Genomic DNA, 25378 nt, shown 5'->3' on the forward strand with positions numbered 1-25378 from the left:
AGACTATATAGTACATGCTAAAAATTGATTGTTTTTCCCTAAAAACCTGCAAGATACAGTAGAACGTTTTGAGGATCTACAGATGATGGAGGTTGTGTAGGCGGACCTCGTACAATACCGTTAGTGGCAAAACAGGCCTATGAGTCTCAAAATGGCTGCTCTGCGGATGGCTTTGACAATCCCATGAGGCTAGAAAAATAAGCACCTAACACAACTTATTATTAAACAAGCACCAATGGAAATCCCGTTGCAAACAGGTTAAATGCTAACACATTTAATGTTCACACAATTAAAGACCCATAGTGGAAAGAAGAAAAAGAAAAAGTCACATGATTTAGGTATGTGCAATATATTTTTGCAAAGTTTGTGTGACCTGGCTACTTTTATCTCCATGGTATTAAGTGGACTGTTGCTCTTGGTTTTGAGCAGGTTGGTGCCATAAAACTAAGATGTAATGGAAAAATATTACACACGTATGAAGTATTCACACATACTAAAAATTCTGAAACATCCAAGCAAGAACAAACATTATTCAGGGTGCTAGCAACATAAACATTGTGTCCAAACATAGAAACATGGAATTTGCAGATAATAACCATTTGTCCCATCTAGTCTGCCCATTTTCCCTGAGACTCGAACCATGACCAGTTATCGGTGTGATCTTAGATTCAGGTCTTATGGTCTTCAGGTTTAAATTCCTTCACTGTATTAAATGCAAAATAAACAATATTATTGCATGCATTCTACATTATATATATATATATATATATATATATACACGCACACAAAAAAATGTGATGTCAACTAGCACATGGAACCAAAGCAATACAGAGAAGGCAAAGAGAGTACAATGCCAAATGACACATATAAGACCAACAAAAGTTTTGACAGTGTTTGTATTCTTCTAACTACTATGTATAGATGTGTGTGTTTTTTTTGTTTTACAATATCACCCAAACTCTTGAGAGATTAGGGATTTCAACTGACCCACCACTTGCACTTGGAACACATGACATAAGTAGTCCAGCACCAGTAAGACTGTAGTTTATTCCAGTATGTTTAGCATCATATTTCACTAGTCACAATGGATTAAAACACAAACGAAAGGGAAAAAAAATGGTAGGCCATTGGAAATTGGTAGATTTTAATGTTAAATTTAATTTGTTTTCTGGTTGGCTAAAGGACAACCACAAATTTGCTGATTTATAGATTCTTTTTAAACACATTCGATAAAATTCACTGATAAATATTGAGTGGATTCTCAGCATTATTTTAAATTGGGGCTCAGCCTTTCTAAAGCTATGAACTCTGTATTCTGTAAGCACCACAGGCGCTGTTATTGCTCACAGTAGCAAAATGCTACCCTCATGACTAGCATTACAAAGCCAACAATATTACTTAAGAGGGTTAAAATTGAACAAAACCGAACATTGTGCCCCCTGTTAAAATGCATTGCGTTTTACAGTTCTTGTCTGTATGCATCAGTGGAAATTAAGTACAGAAAAGGAAACGTATGCAAAAACAACATTTTAAAAAATGGCTAAAAAGGTGTCTCTTATCAATACTAAAAGTTGAATATCTGAGCCTAATGTGAAATAAACTTTTGAAGTTGGAAAAACATTTTTTGTGAAAGAACATTTTGTAACACTTACAGATTTGATTTTCTTTCCAATTTAGTATAGTTTTTTAATCTATTTTTCAATAGTAATGATTATGTTTTATGTATTTCTATGGTTTTAAAAGAAGGCACTACCCTGAATAAAATAATGTAAAATAAGTTCATAAATTCATAAGTCATCCATTCTGAACCGGAATCTAGCAATATATTGGATTGCGTAACTTCTGACTAAAAGTAAGCCATCTGGCTATAATTAATTATGGATAATTGATGAATTCATTGATCAGCGTCTATCCATTTTCTTAACCTTTAACCTCTTAAGATAGCCATCTGCTGTTGACCACTAGAGCACCAGAGTGCCTTATACATTTATATTTCTGCTTTGGACCAGCTATGGGATCCAAAATGTTTGATCTCTTTGTGGACATTTTTTTTTGTTTGTGATACATGGTCTCTTATCACCCTTGTCAATGACCCTCCTTTTATTTTTATTCTTCTTATTATTATTATTATTCATAATTTATTTATAATGCCCCAAAATACTCCGCAGCACTGTACAATAGGTAAACAACACTTCACAAGTAGTGCATAACATATTAATTTTCACTTACAGAAATAAAATGTAAGGAGGGCCATGCTCAAATAAAATAACATTCTAAAATACACACATTTTATACTTTTTTTTTTTTTTAAATATGCCATACATCATGTCTGTCTATAATGTTCCTTCAAAGTTATGTCCATAACAGCTGTTCCTCTCATGCCTTATTACCAGGACTGCATGTATTATACCATGGTTACGGATACTCCTTGCTAATTTTTTGTGTACCTACTAAATACAGAGATCATAAATATATACAGTATCCCCACTAATATTGGCACCCTTGGTAGATATGTGCAAAGAATGCTGTGAAAAATGATTCGGCTCTCAATGAAAAAATTGCAAAAACAAGACAGGTTTATCAATCATATATGTGTGGCACAATTATTGGCATCCGTAGGAATTCATATGAGAAACATATAGTTGAAGTATATTTCCAGGGATAATTTACATTTTTAGTACACCTGGGTGGGTAGGAACAGGAAATTATTCAACCATGACTTGCTGTTTCACAGGGGAATACATATAAGGTAACACATAGGCCAAATTCCATTAGTCATTCATCACAATAGGTAAGTCCAAGGAATATAGTTGTGATGTGCGGCAAAAGGTTGTTGAGCTTCACAAAATGGGAAGTGGATATAAGAAAATAGCAAAAGCATTACAAATGCCCATTTCTACTGTCAGGGCAATAATTAAGAAGTTTCAATCAATTGAACCTGGAAGAGTGTGTCTATATTGTCTTAACACACTGTGAACGGGATGGTTCAAGTGGTCCAAAAATCTTCAAGGATCACAGTTTGAGAATTGCAGAAGTCCAGTGTCTTGGAGTCAAGAAGTCTCCATAACTACAATCCGACGAAACCTACATCACCACAAGTTGTTTGAAAGGGTTTCAAGAAAAAAAGCCTCTCCTCTCTTATTCGACAACAAACTCAACCCTGTTCAGTTGGCCAGACACTACTGGAACTTCAAATATGAAATGGTTCTATGGTCAGATGAAACCAAAACATAGCTTTTTGGCAATAAACACCAGAGGTGGGTCTGTCGCACACAGAGAAGTAGCCATATGTAAAAGTACCTAATGTCCACGGTTAAATATGGTAGTGGGCCTTTAATGTTTTTCTGCCGGAGCACCTGGACACTTTGTTAGGATACATAGCATCGTAGGCTCTATCAAATATCAACTGATATTTAATGAACACCTGACTGCCTCCGCCAGAAAGCTAAAAATGGGCCGTGATCTTCCAGCAGGGCAATGATCCAAAACATTAATCAAAATCAACCCAAATTGGTTTACTGACCACAAAATCAAGGTCCTACCATAGCTATCCAAGTCCCCTGACTTGTACCCTATAGAAAACCTGTGGGATGAACTAAATAGTCCACCACAGATGACCTCGGAATTTGAAGGATCTGGAAAGATTTTTTATGGAGGAATGATCTCAGATCCCGTGCCGTGTATTCTCCAACCTCACGAGCTGTTATCTTGGCAATTGTTTGATATTCATGAGAGCAGAGTATGTATGTGTATTATTTCCGTATCTTCTTGTTGTTCATCATCTTCTCTCTTTCATCTTCTTTCATTTATTTTTTCTCTTCTATCTTTGTCTGCATCTCCGTGGAAGTAACATGGTGCAAACTTTCGGTGACCTCCTCTCGCCTTATCCTCCAATTAGGGGGGAGGACATCACTGATGCAGCCACTTTGGTGAATGTTCACCTTAGTGCAAAATGGCGGTGCTTTCGGTAACGTTCTCTTACTCAATTTGAGGATCGGTCATAACCTGGAGTGAACATGCTGAGGTGAACTTTTGCAAAATCGTGGTGCTTTGGTGACGTCCTCTGCCCTGATTGGAGGATCAACGGTTATACCAAATATTGATTTGTTTTAGATTTCTCTTTTGTGCACTCACTTTGCATTTTGTTAAATGATAAAAATAAACTATTAATGTCTATTTTTGAAAGCATTCATACTTTACAGGATGTTTTCACACATGCCTAAACATGCAATATGTAAAAATTATATGTGTCCTGAAAAACATGGCTGATGTGGTCACCCTAGTAGGCACCCCTACCAATGTTTCTTCCTATTCTAGCTTTGGGAGGCACTGTAATCAGCTGAGATTGCTGGAGCCTCAAGGGCAAAATCAGAAGTATGTGACATTTAACAGTGCATGATGTCAGAACATATCTCAACAGTCCTCCCCCCAAGCATAGGACACAGGATCACAGGGGGTGCAAAGCAGTCAGCATGCTGCAAAATTATCGCTTCTATTTAAGCATACAGGGCCAGTGGCATGATTTTTCAATTTTAATTTGAAGCTATTTGATTTCTTAGATTGGCTTTCTGGGAAAAAAGGAGAAATGCAATTTAACTTTTAATAAAATCCACAATGGAAGCCAATTAGTATTACTCATCTGCCTCTAGCTTTGATCTCTAGCAGTGATATGGTATGTACATGTGTGGCTAGTGCAACAATATATAGAAATATATGAGACCAATGAAAAGACAAAACATATTTTTTAAAGACACACAAATAATTCATTAAGGAGCATCTGCTAGAATCAGCATGCTCCGTCTCTCTTCTTTGTGTTGCGTAAAGGGCTTTATTGTAAAGCTGAGGACACTGAGCAGCAAAGATTAAAGGACCCACTGATATCAATATAAAGGCACACTTCCTTGGTTACTTTGCCCTCAAGCACTATTGTTTTTTTGTCCTTTGCCCTTTATTGTCTTAAGGAGTCAGACTGATTTAGCCTGTGGGTCCTAAAGGATGCAAAATGTTTACATATTTTTTTTTCCAAATGATTTTCCTTATTTTACTCTCAGTCCAAATAATAGTGTTTAGTTAATATTTTGATACTTGTGGGGCATTGATGACTGTCTTTTCAAATATTGGTTATCACAAAAGCAAAAGATATGTTAAAATGTTTAAATATGTTCCTCAGTTTTTAAAGATTTCTAATAATTATTTTCAACCAACCTGCCATTAGGATGACCACATTTGAAAACTGTCACTCTGAGAGGTCTCATTAGATGTGGCTTCAGTAGGCAAATGTCAATCAAGCCCTGACAAATTGTTTATATATAGTACACGTACTAATGGCAAAGTGCCCTTTTATGTGTATTTTCCATGTTTTGTATTGTGTTTGTATTCTGTGGCTTTATATTAGCAAATGAATGTTCTAAACAACCTTGAAAACATCATGAGCATATCTGGGATCTTCCAGGCTCTGGCTACCCATAGCCTTTGTTCTTCAGGCAGAAATATTGACATAAGTTGGTGGGCTAACCAAGTAAGTGGGTGGGAATGGCCCAAAACTCCTTAAATTTATATAGGTATGGAAGAGAAAAATGCTGAGGATTGGACGAGGCTAAACGCCACTCCCGTGACTGGGAGCTTAAGTGAAAACGTATTACACACACCTTCAGTTAAACTCTCAAGGTCCCTTGAAAGTGTTAAATGGGGTGCTTGAAGCTTCTAACAACACTCTACCTTTACGGTGACATCACAGATAAAGGCAGCTAAAGAGATATAAGCTAAAGAGATCCACTGTAGCGGATCAGCTTACAGAGTCCTGGTAGTATTGAGCGCATAAGTTGTAGATGCACTTACTTCACAACTTGACTTTGTGTTCATAGAAAACTCCTTTGGATTCCTGGGCTATTCAGGTGTTTGTACCTGTGACAGGGAGAAAGCTTGATCCTCTGGCCTAAAGGTTGAGGCAGCTTGAAACCTGAGCACCCTGAGAACTCCAGCTTCCACTGTCCATGCTCCATTGCCATCATATGCCAGTGGGGTACACTAGACACTTGGACCCTTCTGCTGCACCATTTTCTTTTGTTACTTGCCCTAGCTTTTAGCTGGAAAACTGAATGAATACCTCCCCTTGAATACCTCAGTGGTTCGCCTCTTTGGATAAAGGCCAAGAAGATCCACCTCAGGCCTTTGACCAGGAAGGTAACCCCCTTCTTTACCTCCCTGGAAAAAAAACTGAGGTGAATCTTCATCAGGTAATGCAACCTCAGAGGATGGAGATTTGGGATCCAGTCATCTATTGTGGCTCCTCCTGGGAACCTGTTTAACCCCAACTTCTTAACAAGAAATTTAAGCAATTGTACCTCAGTTTTGATGGGAAAAAAATACAGAATCCTAAGCATGTTTTTTTATATTTTATTTATAAAGAGCCAGCAGCTGTTTTAAGATCCAAATGGTTGTGCATTTTAAACATGTCTTTTGCACTTTGATAATCTTGTAGTATACTATAGGTATGTATTGTTATATTGTGGCGCATGACGCAGTTCTACACAATACTAGTCTAGCAATATGATAACGGACACCTTCTGTCTTTTAATTACTCCTAATAATACTAATTAGTCTTTAGTGTACTTATTCCCCCGCAAGCCAGGGAGCTGTGGGTGAGGTTCAGCTGAATTCGTCCATGCCAGGGGATACACATGTTAATTTAAAAGGGACACTCAGCTATCATAGGCATTAAAGTGTACATAATGGCTGAAGTGTCTTTTTTATCTTTCTGTTGTGTAGAGGTTTCTAGACGTGTCTTGTGGATCTGGAATGTGTATGTAAAAATCTATCCATTTAAGCAGCGCTTATACTCTGCACATCTCATCACATCTCTTAGACATTGGCTTCAATGTAGCTTTTTAACAGTCCCAGTCTAGAATCTATAACTGCATTTTTGGATTTAGTTTAGTCTCAAGCCACGAGTTTACTACCACCTTAAAACCAACTATTGTTCAGTAATTTAGGAGAGGAACATATCATGAATTTCCGTTGTAGGGCATTCAACAGATGTCCCTGAGCATCCTCATGTCATAAGGAACTAAGAGGAGGTTGGGTTAAAGAAGTGTCAGGTATCAGTATGAGTAATAGTTCCAATGCTCAATAATATTAAGCATTTAATAAATGCACTAACATGCCAATACTTGAAGACAACATGCCAATACTTGAAGACAAGTCAGTTTTGATGTTTATGAAATTTAAAATATACATAGTAGGAGGCAGGCCCGGACTGGGACAAAAAATAGGCCCGGGCATTTCAGACTGAGCAGCCCATTTTTATGAAAAAACATATATGTACATACATATACATAATACTTGGTCATTCAACATGGGAAGCCTGAAGCTTCCCATGTTGAGTAAATAACACAATACCTTATCTTTTCCACTATTTCAGGGTGATTTCAGGGCCTTGAATGTTTTGTCCCCTGAAGTCACTACAAATTCAGGAGGGCATTTTATCTCTGGATTAGTTAAAATGAAATAGTTCCCACTGTAGATTAAGGAAACAGATAACCAAACACACACACCAGGACAGGTTTTTCCCACACCGATGCCCAGACACACACACCAGGACAGGCTCTGCCACACCGACACCCAAACACATACCAGAACAGGCTCTGCCACACCGACATCCAAACACACACACCAGGACAGGCTCTGCCACACCGACATCCAAACACACACACACACCAGGACAGTTAAAGAAAGAAGAAATGTTTCAGCACTCAACTCCCAGGAAGCTGGGAGCTAGCAGGAAAAAGGGCAAAACAAAAACAGAAAGCATAACAAAAATAGCAACGTTTCGGCCAAACAGGGCCGTTTGAGCTTGACATTAATTCCCTCATTCAGATACTCATTAATTCCCTCATTCAGATACTCATTAATGCCCTCATTCAGATACTGATTTACATATACTCATTCACAAACATTCATTCACTCACTCCTTCATAGATACTCATTAATTCACTCTTTAATTCAATCTCACATACACCATACAGCCTCCCTCACCCCCTTACCTGAACCGATGATGCACGCGCCGCTCGCAGACTTCCGCGGATCTGCACAGGGGAAGCAGACGCACAGCAGGGTCATGTGACGTACGTCACGTACGTCACGTACGTCACATGGCTCTGTTGGATTCCTGCGTCCCCCCTGGCCGTGGAAGGGATGCTGCTCGCGCGCGTCTGCCGGTAAGTAGCGGGCCCGGTCGTAGTTGCTGCAGGCTTAAGGGGCAGGTGCCCCTTTTGCCCTGCGTTAAGGACGACCGCATAGGCCCAGTCAGTCCGGTCCTGACTGGGCCTATTTTAAGGTAGGGGCCTGGAGCTGCATTAGCCCCTAAGTCAATTCGGCCCTGGCTGGCCCGGCCGCGGCCCTGCTCCGGCCCGGCCCACCGGGCAAATGCCCGGTGTGCCCGATGGCCAGTCCGGGCCTGGTAGGAGGGCACAGACATCTATAAGTGTTTTTCCAAGATGGGGCATAGTCATTTTTATTTTCTGTGCATATTCTGAATGCCTTTATATCAGGTATTTGTTTGAGAGCAAAAACAAAAAAGCTCTTCGGTGTGAATCATTAAGGTGCAACATACTAGGTTTTGCAGGCATAAGGTAGTTAATTACCCCCACATGCAGAGAAGTCTCTCTGTTTTTATAGCTTGTGGAATGTATTATATCTCAATTTTGACTCTCAGGAGGATAAAGAGTAATTAACAATTAAATATGATTTCTGGAAAAGGTTAATTATGGTTCTAGAATTTCAACACACCTCCCCTTCTGACTCCACATGACTCAGGTGATCTTTGCACATTATAATGTAATCTCCTTTACACAATGCCTTTGCATGTCACTTAGCTCTATACGCTGCATTATGGGGGCTAGGTTGTCTCTTATTTGCAAAGGTTAATGACTATTAGCTCTGGAGGGCATAGTGGGGTTGTAATTCCATAGCAAAGAGTGAATTAGTTTAGATTATTACGTGACATCTCTTTATTTCAGGATAATGGCATAAACCCATGAAAAACTCACCTGAGATCTTCTGTGCACCACACAACGTAGAGTTGTATTGGTCACCATTTTTTAGTTTCTCCCATACATTGTACAATATGGCACCATACAGAGTAATAAAATATAGTTTATACTATGTAATATAAAATCTTCTTCTCTTTACACATTACACTATGAACTGTGACACATGATCAGACCAACTTATCATAAGGTAAAAATACCTTAGATTATGTTTAATAATTGCAGAGCTGGTTAAACATCTGAACCAATTATTATCACCAAGATTCTTATTTTCCTTTGTCAACATATTACTTTTGCATCTATTTCTCAGAAGTAGAAATCATGTCAAAATACCATAACCAAATGAATATTGAATGAGCACCGAAGGTTAAGAAGAACCTTTTCATGTATGCTAATAGATCATGTATATTTTATGTCTGTTTGATTCAAAGCCTGAATATAATGTACTCCCTTATTTCTTTTGAAGTTGTTTTTAATTGAAAAGTAAGGAGGTAGAAAAGGAAAATAATGTTAACAATAACAACAAAATCATGTGTAATGTTTCATACCACCTTTTTATGTTTAAGTCATGGTACTCTGAGGATCCTTTGTTGTAGAGGAAAATCACTGATAATTCAAACTTTGTTTTTACAATAGATGTCCTTTGTGACTTGCATATATACTATGTTACAGTCACAAAGGCAAGGTTTCTTCACAATTTTATATTGTAAAGGCCATGCTTAATAGCTTATGTGCACAGCATATACACTCACTGGCCACTTTATTAGATACACCTTGCTAGTGCCGGGTTGGACTCAACTGCCTTCATTCTTCATGGCATACTTTCTACAAGGTGCTGGAAACATTCCTCAGAAATTTTGGTCCATATGGACATGATGGCATCACGCAGTTCCACCACATCCTAAAGGTGCTCTATTGGATTGAGATCTGGTGACGGTGGAGGCCATTGGAGTACAGTGAACTCATTGTCATGTTCAAGAAACCAGTTTGAGATGATGTGAGCTTTGTGACATGGTGCATTATCCTGCTGGAAGTAGCCATCAAAAGATCGGTGGCCATAAAGGGATGGACATCAAATGGTACTAAGAGGCCCAAAGTGTGCCAAGAAAATGTCCCCGACACCATTACACCACCACCAGCCTGAACTGTTGATACGAGGCAGGATGGATCCATGCTTTCATGTTGTTTACGTTTTTAAGGCATTTGCATCCACACATCTGCTGCTCGCTGGATATTTTCTCTTTTTCAAACCATTCTCTGTAAACCCTAGAGATGGTTGTGCGTGAAAATTCCAGTAGATCAGCAGTTTCTAAAATACTCAGACCAGCCCCAGTGAGTGTATATAATAATACATTAATCATTTTTATTTTCAAGGTGTGCCTGTTTGGGGGAAGATTTAATAAGATGCACAGATAACGTAATGATTTATAGCATGCAATTGTACAAGTGGGTCTACATCACTTAAAGAAATATTTACTAGTTTGCAATAACTAGATGTGCGCTGCTCTTGAGACTGACCAACACGTCTAGTACAATGCAAAATGTATTTATCTCTGAAGAGAATCATTCATTTGTGTACCTGCAGTAGTCAGTACCTGTAGTAGTTTAAGACTTTAAATACTTAAGATATCTGGACAGATTGGTTTGTCATTTGTCTGTTAAATAAGCTAGAGTCAAACAGTCAAAGCCCATTGTGCCTTGGAGGTAATCATGTTACGTTATCCTGTTCACCGTCTATCACTAAGCATGGTTTGGGCTTGATGTGAATAAAAGACGAGGCTAACATTTTAACACAGTATTACCTTTGCTGTCTTGGCTCATGGAACCTGGTATACATTATTTTGAACCCGTATTTTTGTTCTATACAATTGAATCAGTTAAAGCTGTACCGTAGAGCCCACACCAAAGAAGACTGCATTTTAAATTATGGTACTTTGTAAGTACCTGGGAAAACTGATATATTTATGCTTTATATCAGTGGTGTAAGGGTCGTGTTACTCTTATACATACTTGCATATGGAGCCAGAAAAAGCAGGTAAAATTAACTATGATCATATTGATAGTCTCAAAAAATCTTGATTTTGTTTTGATTTGCTAAGAAAAACCATAAACCTCATGTTTAGCTCCAATGAGCAAATGACAAACTACACTATTTTGAAAGAATAGAACAGGGATTTGACCAGAAGAACATTGCCATTTCCTATGTTGATTTTATCAAAAAAGTGTTGAATCGTCCTATTCAAACAGGGTTTGTGACTTTGTTCTGTGACATATCCTGAGTGTTTAAACAAAGACGTTCTTCAAATAGAAAAGAGGCTCCTAAATCTGAATGTTCCATGTTGTTTGGAAGGTGATTTTTAGTCATAAATTGGCTTCTTCTTATTAACACAATTGTAAAGTTTTGATGTGTATCTGTCGACTCTGTGATCAGTGTGAAGAAAAAAGAATAGCATTGCAATACTGCATACTGGTAGGGCCACATCATACAATGTCCTTGGTCCATCAGATGCAGAATATGTGACACATCTATATGTAAGCTCCTTTGAGCAGGGCCCTCCTCACCCGTTGTTTCTGTACGTCATATTGTTATGTTACATACTTCTTGTTATGTCCTGCCTACCCATTGTACAGTGCTACGGAATTGATGGCATTATATAAAACAATAAATAATAATAATATGTAAAATATACCAGTCAAGGGGGCTAACATAACTAAGACAATACCACTGATGTAATAGTGTAAGGTTGAGACACTATTGTACCGTGTGTACACATTTTGTAACATCTGAAAGACTTCAAGCAGAGGATTATCCAGGATGGGCCGCTGCACATAACCAGGAATCAGAAGGGAGCATGGCCTGTATTGTATATAGTCTTGGAGAACATTATTAGAAGACCAGCCTTGGGCAGCAGAACAACATTGCCTCTGGATACCGTCGTGATATGATTTACATATATATTAGCATTGAAGTTCTGATTGTCCCCATGTAGAATACGCCATGCAGCATTATTTTTCTCCATGTTGAGCATGTTACTGGAGCAGTCAATAGAGCTTCAATGAGACTCTTCGTGGCCTGATATCGGGACAGGAGAGTTTGCAGGTGTGGTTTCAACTCCCTAGCTTTGCTAAGCATTATAAAAGGACCATCCCTTGCTTATTGCTCTACAAGAAGGGCTGAGTTTCAATAAACCCTAAAGTGAGACCATGACAGCCTTATCCCTTGAGAGGGGTTGAGCTTACCATTGAGAGAGTATTTGATAGCACAAAAAAAATGCCATTTTGTATCTTAAATCATGATTTAATAAATTCAGCCCCATAGGATAAACATTAATTTATCTGTCGTCAAAACGTTTATTTGCTGTAAACCATTAGAAAAATAATCCCTTGTGCTACTTTTACTTTTCTTGGATCTGGGCATGTAGTAGAAATTTAATTCACTTCATTAATTACTTAAATTAAACAAACTGATGTGAACCTACACACAGGATCATCACAGCTGCTGTTTATATTTAAAAAAAACAAAAACCTCTGATGTGATTACCTATGTGGCATAGTGTTAAATGCCAGCAGATGCGTGATTATAGTACATGGAACATTATCCCAAAATAATCAGAATCTTAATCACCGTAACCAAAAATCTTTAATTAAATTATGTTATCCAAGATTTAGACAGAAAGCAGGCTTGATACACCATTTCCTATCATAAATAATTTATTGCATATGGCTATTGAGACAGCATCCAAGATCAATAAAGACTAAATACAATGCACTATTCTAGTTCAATTCATGTTCCGTCTCCAGCAGCATCACATTGACCGTGTTATATATACACCTCATGTACATAGGAAGACACTGCAAGATAAGTTAAGTCTCTTGTCATAACCACATTAGCAATAAATATATTTAACATTTTGATATTTTAAAACAATATGTACCCAGTAAAGAAAAGAAAACACTGTTTCATGACTGTTAAGATTACAATAGCAAAATATCTTAAATTTTGGGGGATCTCGGGGAAACATGTACAAAGCTTAAATATACATTGTGATGCTTCTGCAAAAAACCTGTACATTTTGGTTGTATTTTGTAAACTAAATTTCAGATGTAAATATTGCATATGCCTGATGTGAAAATGTACAGCATTGATCTATATTTTAGTGTTTTGATTTTAATAGAATTCTATTAATAACATGACTATGGAATAATGTTACAGGAATTTGACTTTGTCAGATATATAGGTTCATATTTTCAGTATAAATTATTGTAGTCAGCAGGTAACAAGGTTCAGTGCCATCATAGTTCTTACATAGCAAATATTAATTATACTTCATTTGGAGATTAAGCCAAAAATATATTTCAAAGTTCTGAAGTCTTTACATCATATTTTATATATATATTACTACAATATGCATGTTTTTCTAACAAGACCAAACTTTCAGTGGCCTATATGAAGCAAATAGTTCCCTTGCACACAAATATTCAACTACAAAAATATAAATAGAAAAGAAAGAAAAAAAAAAAAAGAAATATGAATTTACATTCATTTTTGTCTGATAATACAATCCATATTCATAAGACTTTCATTAGTGTAAGCAGGAAGACATGGTGTTGTTATTAGATATACGCATTTGTAAAATTCATAGGTCAAACCTATTCATAGGACAAAACTATTTTTGTTTATTCTTTCCTCTCTGGCTTTTGTATAAAAGTGCTCTCTGTATAGCCGCAAGGACATTGTACAGTTATGGGAAAACAATGGAAGTCTAAAGTGTGTATTAATTATCCTGCTCTAATCAGAGGCTAAGAATCTGAACATTTTTAAGCAGGATGTTCTCCCATTATAAGAGACCCAGGTATGGGTGTTTTATTTTATTATTATTATTTACAAAAACAGAACGATAAATAAAATTATGGTGTCTACTGCATGTTTTTTTAACAAACTTATGATTCAAATCTCACCTTTTCTTTGTTTCAAATACTGCATAACCAAAAGTCCATATAGCACAACAAGTGTATAATCTTATTATTTTTACCATTTAAAAATAATGCATCTCAAACAGGAATGTAGCATATGTTGTGACATTACAGCTGCTGGCGTGGTCTACTACGATCTTTTAAATATGACATGTTTGTTCAGCCAGGAAGATCCATGCCAATGGCCAGCCAGTTCATTTCATAACTGTAATGGCACATTAAAATAAAACTGGGAACTCTATTATGCAGCGCACAAATGGAGATTTTTGGTTAAGTGTTATGCAGCTAATTTTGTGGGTTTTTTTTATTTTATTTTTTTTAAATAGGTACCTTTAAAAAAAAAATACAAAACATTTAAAGTACATAAAATTATCTGTGTCTACAAATACAAAATATTTTCTTGATAAAAGTGTACATATATTTTGAGTTATGTCGGTGATGCACATCACATTTAGTCTGCAATATGTATGTGTGTTTTATAAAGCTGCTAGTTACATTTTTGAGGCTCTTGCAGCACTTTGTTTAGCTGTGCAGTGCATGCAGCTTTCAAGAGAAAAAAAAAGTGGCAATTTTTTTTTTCCTTTTTTGGTCCAATTTTTTAAAAAATAAAAAAAAACGTACACCATCGTATGACCTTTTTAATGGAGCTGACTTTTATTTGATGCCCTAGGGTGACTATCTTTTTAGTAAACTTTGCAGCTAGCATCCGACAAAGCAGCAATGTCCTTTTTCAGGTTTAATAAGGCTGGAGATGATCTCCAGTAACTCGATTGCACGGTTACATTAAAACACACATCAGTCCATTGAATGCCAGGAGGTCTTCATTATCCCTCTGATGTCTCAAGAATAAAACACCATCTTGTCTTGCTTCATGTTGTTCACTGAGGTAGGACGAAGTGTACGTTAAGACGAAAATCTTTCAGGATGTTACTGCTTCATAAAAGTCTCCATGAATCTCCCAGCCAACAGTAGAATAAAATTAAGGTTGGTGAAGGACATTGTCTTTTGTTATTTATGGACTTGAAAGAGTAAACCGGTTTCAAGTCGCGTGTCGCAATAGTAGAAAAATAATGCCAAACTGCACTGAGACAGGTTTCTGTCATGGTAGGACTCTTCATTGCCAGGTTCACCACAGTCTATACCTGAGCAGGAACCGTTCAAACCGCGTGAGCGAGAAGAATGAGACTTTAGCAGCATCTGGTCAAGAATGTAGGCCCAGGGTTCTTTTCTTTCTTTCTGATCACCTCATTCATTCTGTAAGAGAAACAAAAAGATCTCCTTAGCAAAAAGCAATATTAGATAATACTTTCCTTAAGATCTATTTCCTAAAGGCAACATTGAACCATACACCCTTTAATGGAAACGCTTTTTGGTCAGTCTTGGAGAAAAAGAAAAAAAGGACAGATGTACTCTTCAACAGTTAAACAAGTATTTGTTCTACATTTCTAGATGTGTCTGGTTTCATCTAATTATTCCAGGTGCTTACACAAGAGACCACATATAGTTAGTCTTCCAGCGGAAAAGTAAAGACAAAAGAACATATAACCTTTTGAATACAATTAACATTGTACTGCATTGGGTTAAGGGTCATGCAACTCCACAGAAGCCTGCAGAGCATGCTGGTCTATTTACAGCGAGAAGGTTAGGATGACATGTTTGCAGCTTATGCTGAAAGGCATAATCCGGGTAGGGCAGTATTCCAAGCTTTTGTTTGTTTACAATGACAGAGAAGAGAGGCAGCTGTGCATTAATAGAAAAACATCCCAAAACAGTTCAAAATGTAGCACTATGGGAAAATACAAAGGGAGAAAGGGTTTCTACTGAGAAAATATTTACTGAGCAAAAAATAACATTGATGTATTCCTTTCTACACATCCCAAACAAATACAATCTCCAAGAGACAATGCTGTAAAAAAAAATAAAAAAAATAAATATATATATATATACTCCTATGATTCCCGGTCACACTCTTGCTGCCAATGGCTGGCTGAGAATCACGGATAGCAACCTGTATATTGATTTATAAGTAACCGAGGCTGAACTGTGCCTACTACAAATAACCAATATTATCCTTCCAATATCAGAGTAAAAGTATGGTCAAAGCAAGCATCTCGAGAAGACCAACCTCTCGTGGTAAATGCTTTATCTGCAGTATGCCAAAGTTTCACACTTATATTGCACAAGTAGGAACAAAGCGCAAATGCTTCACTCGATTAATGAATATCTACGATTAACAGAATCTAAAGAGGATACTATTTTGATTGCCAGATGGCAGCGTTGTTTTGCTTGCATTTGCACACTCTTGGGGCATGGAACGGGTTAAGGTGTTTCCCTCAGGTCTGAACACTAGCCTTTCCCTGTAATCCATCTGTCACACAAGATGAAGATAGGGAAACTCCAGCTTCCTCTTAGCTAAATGTGGATTTACCAAAGGAGTTTCTTATCCTCCTGCTGTCTATTTACATTACCACCTATGGTGGCCCTCGAGTCAATCAGATATAAAGTTTACATCATTAGCACAGCTAATGACGTGGGGAAGGTCTTCAGCATCATCAGTCGAACGAACGCCGTGGCCTTTTGCAATGTGTACATAGGCAGATTCCCACAAACAAAGACGAGCCAAGGAGGACTACATACGCAGATGGGTTCACGGACAGGAACTGTGCCATAATGCAAACGTGGACTTAATCTCCAGCAATAGATTCACACCCTTTAAAAACAAACGGCAAATACATTTAAAAAGGAAGCTATTGGTTTTAAAAAGAGCTGTTAAAAAGCACAGAATCCACAGTTGCATTTTTAATATTCCTAGTAATGATTTAGTTTAGAAGGGGGAAAAAAAAAAAAAGGAAATTAGATTTGACTATATTCGTGGTAATCATTTGTCTTGTCTATGGAGCCACTGCACAGACAGAGACATACTTTATCCCCAAGAATCAGAACAAAAGTAACGTTTAATTAACACTTTTCCGCTAACCAAGCACATGAAGAATGCTTTGACATTCACTGTTCTCTCAAAAACACAGAACAGCATAGAAAACAGCCTTGGTCATAAATTCCATGGCTGTCAAAATAAATAAGATTTTAAGATATAACAGCACAGGCCTGACTTTCCTATCCTATCCGACTTTAATTTCCTAGCCAAGCGCTGTGAGTATAATAATGCAACCAAATGCAAACACACCTGGAGAACAGTAAACCATTTTCCGTGGTTATCCAAAAACCATAGAGGTGGCTAATGAATGGGTTTTTATGAGCAAGGTGCTTTTCAATATACCTAGATTGTAGACCGTAAGTTCATTTGAGGAGGACCCTCCTCACTTTTTGTTTCGTTCCAAATTCTTACGTCTTGATTGACGTTCTACACAGAACGGGTAAATCCCTCCTTGGCAATACATCTCACAAACCTGGACAGCACATTGCCACCAACGCTTTCTGTGAGCTTTATTTAATGTTTGAACATCATGTCGGGATGAGATTTATAGTTCTGTGATATCATAGCAGTAGCTGGTTGACAAACCCGGATTACTCTACAAGGATGACATCATATTCCGCTTACAGTGTGGTGCAAAGTCCAAGGCTGCAAAACGTGTCTAACACTTTTCTAGGTTTCAAACATAGAAGTTGTAAAACTATGGAAAACTTTCTGTTAAAACACTGGACGCTGGGAATTGAATCCGTTCCTGTTTGTGAATGCAAAAATAAAAGTGAAATTCCAGTTTTTGGCAGCTATCCCACTATCAAGTATCACCAGAGAATTCTGTACGAAATGGAAATTATTTGTTTTTAATGGACTGCCAATTTCCTATAAAAAAAAATTTTTTTTTAGACCCCATCCCACAGTTACTGCACTGATTTATATGGTGTGTTAATATAATACCAGTAAAGTGCAATCAACACGGGGTATATTTAGCTTCATGAGGTCTGTTTGGATCCGTTTAAAATACGTGAACTATACCAGTAAACATCATTATCCAGAGTTCCTGTTTGTTTGCTTTAGGTGCAAACGGAACATACCGGATGAGACATGTAAACGGAAGCTTTTCATTTACACAAGGAACAGGTGCAGAACGGGATGTAGAAGATACCCTGTAGTAACCTGCAAAGTACATAACGCTGTAGTCTGGCTCTGGTGCTCTCTTCACAGACCCTGTAAAATAACCAATCTCACACGCAAAGGAAACAAGCTGGGAACTAATCTTATTGAAAAGGTGACTCACCACCTAGTGTTACCCACACGCTATTGTGGTTGGAAATAAGCCACCCCATATGGACTAAACTGGCCATAGGGCAAAGCTGGTAAATGGCTACAGATTGTATGGCGCAAAAAGTTTGCAGGCTATTCGAACATTTCAACTCATCTATACTGAGCATTACAAAAGGGCAACCTCAATGAGCTTCTCCTTTGAGAAGGGTGGAGACCCCGCATAATGCTTATACCTTCTAGACCTCTCACCAAACTATGCACGGACTATGCCCTTCTTTATGCATAGTGAAGTCAATGAGTTTAAATGTTCAACTCACTAGCAAACTCTGTGTTTAGTGAACTCAGTCCACAAGCCTATCTCTAGCACGAAACTAATAAGAGCATGCCCTATTTGTCTTTACTACCTGCATTCCATGTGACAGTGACATTCCACGTTAAGAATATACAGGAAGTAAAGTAGTAACAATATGTCAAAGAAGTTTTTTGTTTTTTTTAATGGGACTGGTAAATTGCAGTAAACTTTCCCTGTTAATACTGGTATCAGCCAGTTTGAAATTACACTAAAGCCCCCATCTTTGACCCTTTCCATTAAAACAAGCCGCTCAACAATGCTTAATCCAATGCGTCACATAATCCTCCTTAATACTTCAAAAACTCTGGGTGATTTTTTTTTTAATTTTTTTTTATTTAGCAAGAACATCTTGGCTTTCTTCAAGGAACTTTGAGTTCTATTACGATACCAATGAAATCCCAAAAATATATTTGGCACTGCTAGAGGACAAACCGTACTATGAGCTATAGATTAAGATGTGACCTACAATGTCATCACCGTTGATTGAATGGTCATTGACCATCCGTTCGGCAGCATGCTTACGTATATATATATATATTATATATGTGTGTATCATCGCAAAGGCAAAGGAGTCCTAGGTATATTGAGCCACTTGAACTGGCTAAATTGCAGTAGTCTGGTGTTTTTTTTATGCATAATGCAATCATTAGACCATAGTTTTCCAGCTAGGGGTTTACAGCAAGGATGCCTTTCTGGGTTACAGTATTCAGCCTACAAATCCTGCATAATTAACGTATCTGAATCTTGAACTGGATATATGAGTGTAAGATTATAGAGTACATACAACAACGTAAAAGTCAGCAGAATGTGAGCTAACTACAGTAGCTAGAACTACATTTTAAGACACAGGACCCCCACATCCACCCAGTGTTTTTTATAGCAAGAGGATTACATGCTGTTAACCCTTTGAGACCAATGGGTGAAATTGGTAATGCAGCGTTCAGCCCTCAAGGACTCAGATAGTTAAACCCTTTGAACCTGTTCAACAAGATCACACATTCCAGTCTAAAGGCAAAGATCTATCTACACATTCCCTTGACAAGAACTTTGGCCAAAGCCAAAAAAAAAATAAAAAATAAATTAGGCTTTAGTTAAAATTGCATATTCTATTGCATCTGCTACATGATTAAAAACAGACCTTGACACATGCTACAAAAATAGAAAGATAAGCCTCCCATGCAATCAATGTGTGTTTATAATTAACAGGTAATACTTCTTAGGTTTTAAGTATATATAGTCAAGAGAAGAAAAAAGAAAAAACATTGAAATGTTATATAAAACACATCAACATTTTTCCAAGGTTAGGTTGAGTCAAATTTAATTCTAAGACGTGCTCTAAACTCAATTCCATTGTCGCCATTGTCTATCCAGAAGCAAAAGCAAAAATTAGCCATTCCCTAGTTGAAGAAAACAAATCTTTTTGCCTATTTTGTACTGGGGCCGGGGGGCAGATGGCATGCAATCATTAGCCTATTGTCAACAGCAGCGCTGGGGAAGACTACTAGTGTGTCTTGCTTGTTGTGGCAGGTGCATGGCCTTGAAGCTGCCATCTGCCGAGGAAGGAAGTGTTCTTCTAAAAGACAAGGAGGAGGCTTATCAACAATCAACGTAGCACACGCCTTTCTTCATTGATAAATATTTTCTATTATGATCACATATGAATGTGGTATGGAGCAAACTACTTCTCTATGTAACCTAGAGCCCCTAATTGGGTTGAATATACAGAATTATAAGGGGAATTGGTAATGTGGCCATGGCAAAGGTCAGTGGAGCTATCTGAACCTTTGCTTTGTTCCTGTATCTGTTTCAGCACCGAGAGGCATCTACAACTACCTGATAATAACACAGTGGGTTAACATTAGGCTCTTAACCCTTTGATCACCCAAGCAGAAGGAAAGACGAAACAGAGTAAGGCCAAAAAGCGAACCATAATATAAATCTGGGTAATAGTCCGAATTAACCGATTCCGACCATGTGATCGTAATGCTATAAATAAATCAGCCCCCCCACCCCAGATATGAAACACTAGAGCTGACATACTATTGTTTTTAAGTTACTGGTGTACAAATAAAAAGGCCACACGCCGTGTAGTCCCTTGTTACTTGGCCTGCTGATGTATTATATTACACATCTGAGTCACGGCTCTTGTTTACAACGAACAGAGGGAGAGACACACAAAAGGGAGGTATACAATACGTTTCCTCTGAAATCCATACATGGGGCTCAGTCACACACACTGACGCTGCAAAACACTGTTACAAAAGGTTTTTTTCCTATCCTGTCTGGGAGAAATGTGCCCATTTGTCATGGTTGCTTATCATATCCAAGTATTTAAAAAAAAAGCAGACTCATAAATCTTAAGTTAGATGAATCTAAATATGAATCATCAATCTGTCAGCCTCTGTATAATATATTGTGGGTAAATGCTTTTACACGGCTGTAAAATTATTATAGAACTCCACGAAGGCGTTATTCTGTTTGTTTCCGATTTGTACTTAAAATAATGAGCCCTTCTGAACACCGTGGTCCTTACATCTGCTCATACATAATGACTTGCATTGCAAAGCGGCACCTTCGGCCTCCTAATAAAACAGATTAGCTTGCTTCATTCAGACATGCACTGACCTTGAATACAATTTTGGCACTGTGCACATGCCGAGTTTCAACACCCACTCTAATCCGGAACTCATAGGCAAAGCCCGGGGTCTTTTAAGGGCAGCAGTCTCCTTCAACTCGGTGAGAGCTATTTATAATATCCCAGGGTTGTATTATACAGCAGTTTTAGTTAACTGTGAAGGCTTTTAGTGCTCTGTTTTGCTCCCAAAAACTCCAGCTGATATAATGTGTCTTTAAAATGCTTGATTTTTTGGTTTGAATGTTGATTTCTACCCCTAGTGAGAATCTCGAACTGAAAAAGCAGTTCATATGGATACAATGAAAAATAAGTATGTTAATTGACCTTCTGTACTGGCTGTTAACCATATGGCGGTGTTACATGGAGTCTTTGAAGTCCATACTTGCTTCATACAGCTCATGTAGTAGCCTCTTTGAAAGGCTGTTCATGTCAGGGCCAGCCTGCATTCCTAGCAAGTCAGTTTGGAGCATCTGCTTGTCAAATGCTAAATGAAAGTTATGAATCATACAGTGTAAAAATGTTTTCCACTTTCAGCATTTTCACGCTTGAGAAATGCCATAAGCACGTTCGCATTCTTTCAAGGAACACCCAGAACTTTTACAGAACTCCAGCAACGGATCTCCAACCGAACAAGTCGGATTAAGTTTTATTACTTTGACTAGCGCATTCAATGAAGGCCTCAAGAACATTCGATGCACGCGCCGTTTTGCCTTACGTATAATAACCAAAGATGGGCACAATATCTAAAATTCTTCAATCATGTTGTTCAACGAGATACTAACATCAAGACTTATCAATAGCCCACCAGTAAACATTAAGCTATGTGGCACAGCTTCTTACGAGCAGGCATAATTTACTTTCCAAATGTTCTTCAAGCTGTTTATATACGCAGAACGAGTGAATAAAACCCTCTATTGCTATCTTGAAAGTAAATCAGAAGCAATCGTCAAAGTAAGCACTTCCTGTGCCCTAAGCGACAACTGTTCCTGGTTCGCTTTAGAACAAACACGCCATTCAGCACAGACAAACTATTTTTCTTAAACGATTCAACAAATCTACCGAGTGACTATTGCAATTTAACAAAAAAAAAAAATCTTTATGGCGCTTCAGGAAATATTACAGATTTAACTCTGGTAAACGTTTTGTACCAATAATTGCTTAACAACAAGGTCGAACAGCAAAGGGATTGTTGGGATCAAAAATGCTGCATTTAGAAAACCTCCCCAATCAGTAGGTTCTAAGCGGTAATTTTGCAGTCTTTAAGAAAACTCTCACTATGTTCAGGCACTGTTTATTTAACATTTTGAGAGGAGGATAGACAGAAGCCGTGCCTTAGATAGGAGAATATAGGAGGATAGACCAAACGCTGTGCCTTATTCTGCAAGCAGACAAATATCAATAATGTTTCTCCCTAATAAAAGAACACTATGTATTGAAGGATTTTTTAAGAAAAATATTTATACTAGTTGTTGTGAGATATGGTGCGATGGGAATTCGGTTTTGTACACTCCTGACATCACAGGTCCAACCCCAGGCCCCAAAGATTAAGAGCAGAAGGATGGAAGAATGTATCAGAAAGCAATCTAGTCAATGTAGAAATGTTATACAAAAAAAATGACTGTCCTGGACTCGTTTCAAGAACATTAGGTTATAATAAACTCTAAAACATGGTGAAATATCAAAAGTATGATACCTACACTTATTTAATCTGGAATGACAGTGCTATGAATGGTTTTCCTTATAGCTCCAAGGCACCAGGGGACTCCTTATTGGCTGCGGTTTCATCATGGTTCCTACACTATCATATTTGGAAAGCTTTAATTAACATGTAATGCTACAAAGAACACATACATATGCACCTTGGCCACCCAAGGGCATTTTGATGCCTTGATTAATATGCACATTAAAAAAATAAATAAATAAATAAAAAATGCGGTTGGCAACCTAACGTTTCAGTGAGAGATACCGAAGCTCTGTGTTAAAGTGAATTTTTAAACACCCTCGTTTTAAATTCATTTTTATAGGTATGCTACTCATAATGTTTTATTACTCGGTTGATAGTACCTAATATAATAATCTCCATCTATTTTTCAGAATTTAAACAAAAAAAAAAATCCATGCTATGAAAACAAAAGTATGCATTAATTCTCCATAAAAAAAAAAGAACAAAAAAGAAAAAAAAACAGTGTACATTTCAGACTGACCAAGATGCCATGTAGACATACCAGAATCATCCTGCTTTAACAGGAGTGCGCTGGCTAAACCAGAGAGAGTAAGTTATCACTAATGCTAAGTAACCGATGCACTTGTGCAAGGCTGAAAATAACTAAGTCACATGTGCAGATCATATGCACCCGAAGCTCCTGGCTGAATGAAATCAATCAGAGCCAGAGCACGGTGCTAAGTACTTAAGGGGTTAAATAGCACATAAAACTATATGCTAGTTTATACTCTATGAGTATATGAGTCGGGGGGGGGGGCACATCTATGCTGTTCAAGATAATAATGAGAATTGATACTTTAATGTGAACCGGTATCAATGAAATGGGACACCCCGTACTATGTGTTTTTAGATTATTGTTATCAAGGAACAAAAATGAATTGTGCTTAATCAATAGGTGGTTCCATACCGTGAGTCTGTAAACAATACCAATCTTTTGTTGTAGGTTTTGTTTTCAAACCACCTAAAATAACATCACGCAGGTCCAAAAGCGGCACCAGGTTGTACAGGATGAAAAACCGAGGGTAGGAACTCAAAAGGTGGTCATGCTTATCAAGGCATTGTTGTTGTGGTTTAGGTCCACGCAGTATTAATGTAATTCACACTTGCTGGTATCTGAAGGGGTTAAGCATATTTTCCTGGGTTTTTTTTGCCCTGATTTGTCCATTTCTAAAGAATGCACGGCCTGAAACTCGTTCCAATATAAAGGTGCTATATAAGGGCATGTGGCTGAAATTATCCGATTCAAGATACCAATCTCGTTCCAAATGCCTAAAGGGGCAGAGGATATGGGATTATTGTGCCCAGTACAAAATGTTACAGGGCAAGATGCGAACACAAATTTATAACAAACTGTAGCAAAGACGCTATGAGCCAAATCAGCCGAGTTCACATTTCTTGGCAACGTTTCAACGCAGTTCAAGTGTGTAAGACTGCCATTTGTCATTAATGCTTATTTGAATCTATGCTTTGTATTTTCCAAATCCCTTGTAAATAATAAAACATCTAAAAAAGATTGTTTGTTGAAGCCCCCGTAATTCCATCTATTCACTTTCCCCCTTAACTATGCAGATGTTAAAGGAGTATAAAAAAGGTAATATAACTGAGGTCTGACTGATTTTCTTCTCACAGAGTTTAAATGGTTCTATTACATCATACCACAAGGTCTAGGTTATACATGCGTGTTAAGTAAACCCAGTTAATGATTATGAAGGACCAAGCTCAGCAAGCTTCTGCTGCATGAAGAGCAAGATCCCCTATATTATACAAAGTTCAATCAGCAAGATGAGACTCCTTAATGATGATGATTGCTAGTGTTGGACCTTCAACATGAAAAGTAAGGCAAGTTAAAACCAGAATTTTTGTGCAAACTCTCACTTCAGTGAAATCTGGTCGCTCTCTGGCTGAAAGTCCTTACTACAAGCCAAGACATTACCTTCAGAGATTCTAGACAGAACTGGGGATGCCAGGCACCATGAGGAGCCAAACTTTTTTGCTGGATTATGTGCATAGGTTCTTGTCATTAAAACAAAGTCTTTCAAGGTATGTGTACAGTTGTCTCCCAGATGTTTTACCATACCAACAATCTTCAATTAGATAATAACCAAGTATGATGAGAGTTAGAATTGAAACAAACATCTGGGGCACCATCTGGCCACCTCTCACTTTCACACGTCAATGGTGACCATGACTTCAGGGCTACGTCTCAGCGTACACTTACAGCAACAGCTAATATAAACCCAGATTTCAGTTTCAGCAATAAAGTATTAACTGTTCAAGCTAGCTGGTACATATCAATACACATGTGATCGTTTCTTTTACTTTTTACTAATGCTTCAAGATACAATTTATAGCACAAAAAAGCTGCATTGATGGCTTGCACTAAGGCTTTTTGTTCTTGGTCACTAAGTTTTAACAAATCAATTTGACGCACATGACATAA

General features: G+C 37.7%; 1 protein-coding gene across 1 annotated transcript in view; it reads right to left on the bottom strand.

Moving 5' to 3' along the window:
• The window catches only part of IRS2 (insulin receptor substrate 2), a 123882-nt gene that overhangs the window by 93063 nt on the left and 5441 nt on the right, over positions 1–25378 (bottom strand). Inside the window, exons 2-3 of the mRNA XM_089485882.1 lie at positions 21598–21699; positions 18039–18171 (exon numbers count right to left, since the gene is read on the bottom strand). Coding sequence (XP_089342008.1) covers positions 18039–18171; positions 21598–21699 — 235 coding nt within the window. The remainder of the gene's footprint in view (positions 1–18038; positions 18172–21597; positions 21700–25378) is intronic.

The sequence above is a fragment of the Sceloporus occidentalis genome, unplaced genomic scaffold (assembly GCF_023333645.1).
Source record: "Sceloporus occidentalis isolate IW3139 unplaced genomic scaffold, rSceOcc1.0.p SCAF_27, whole genome shotgun sequence".
NCBI lineage: Eukaryota > Metazoa > Chordata > Lepidosauria > Squamata > Phrynosomatidae > Sceloporus > Sceloporus occidentalis.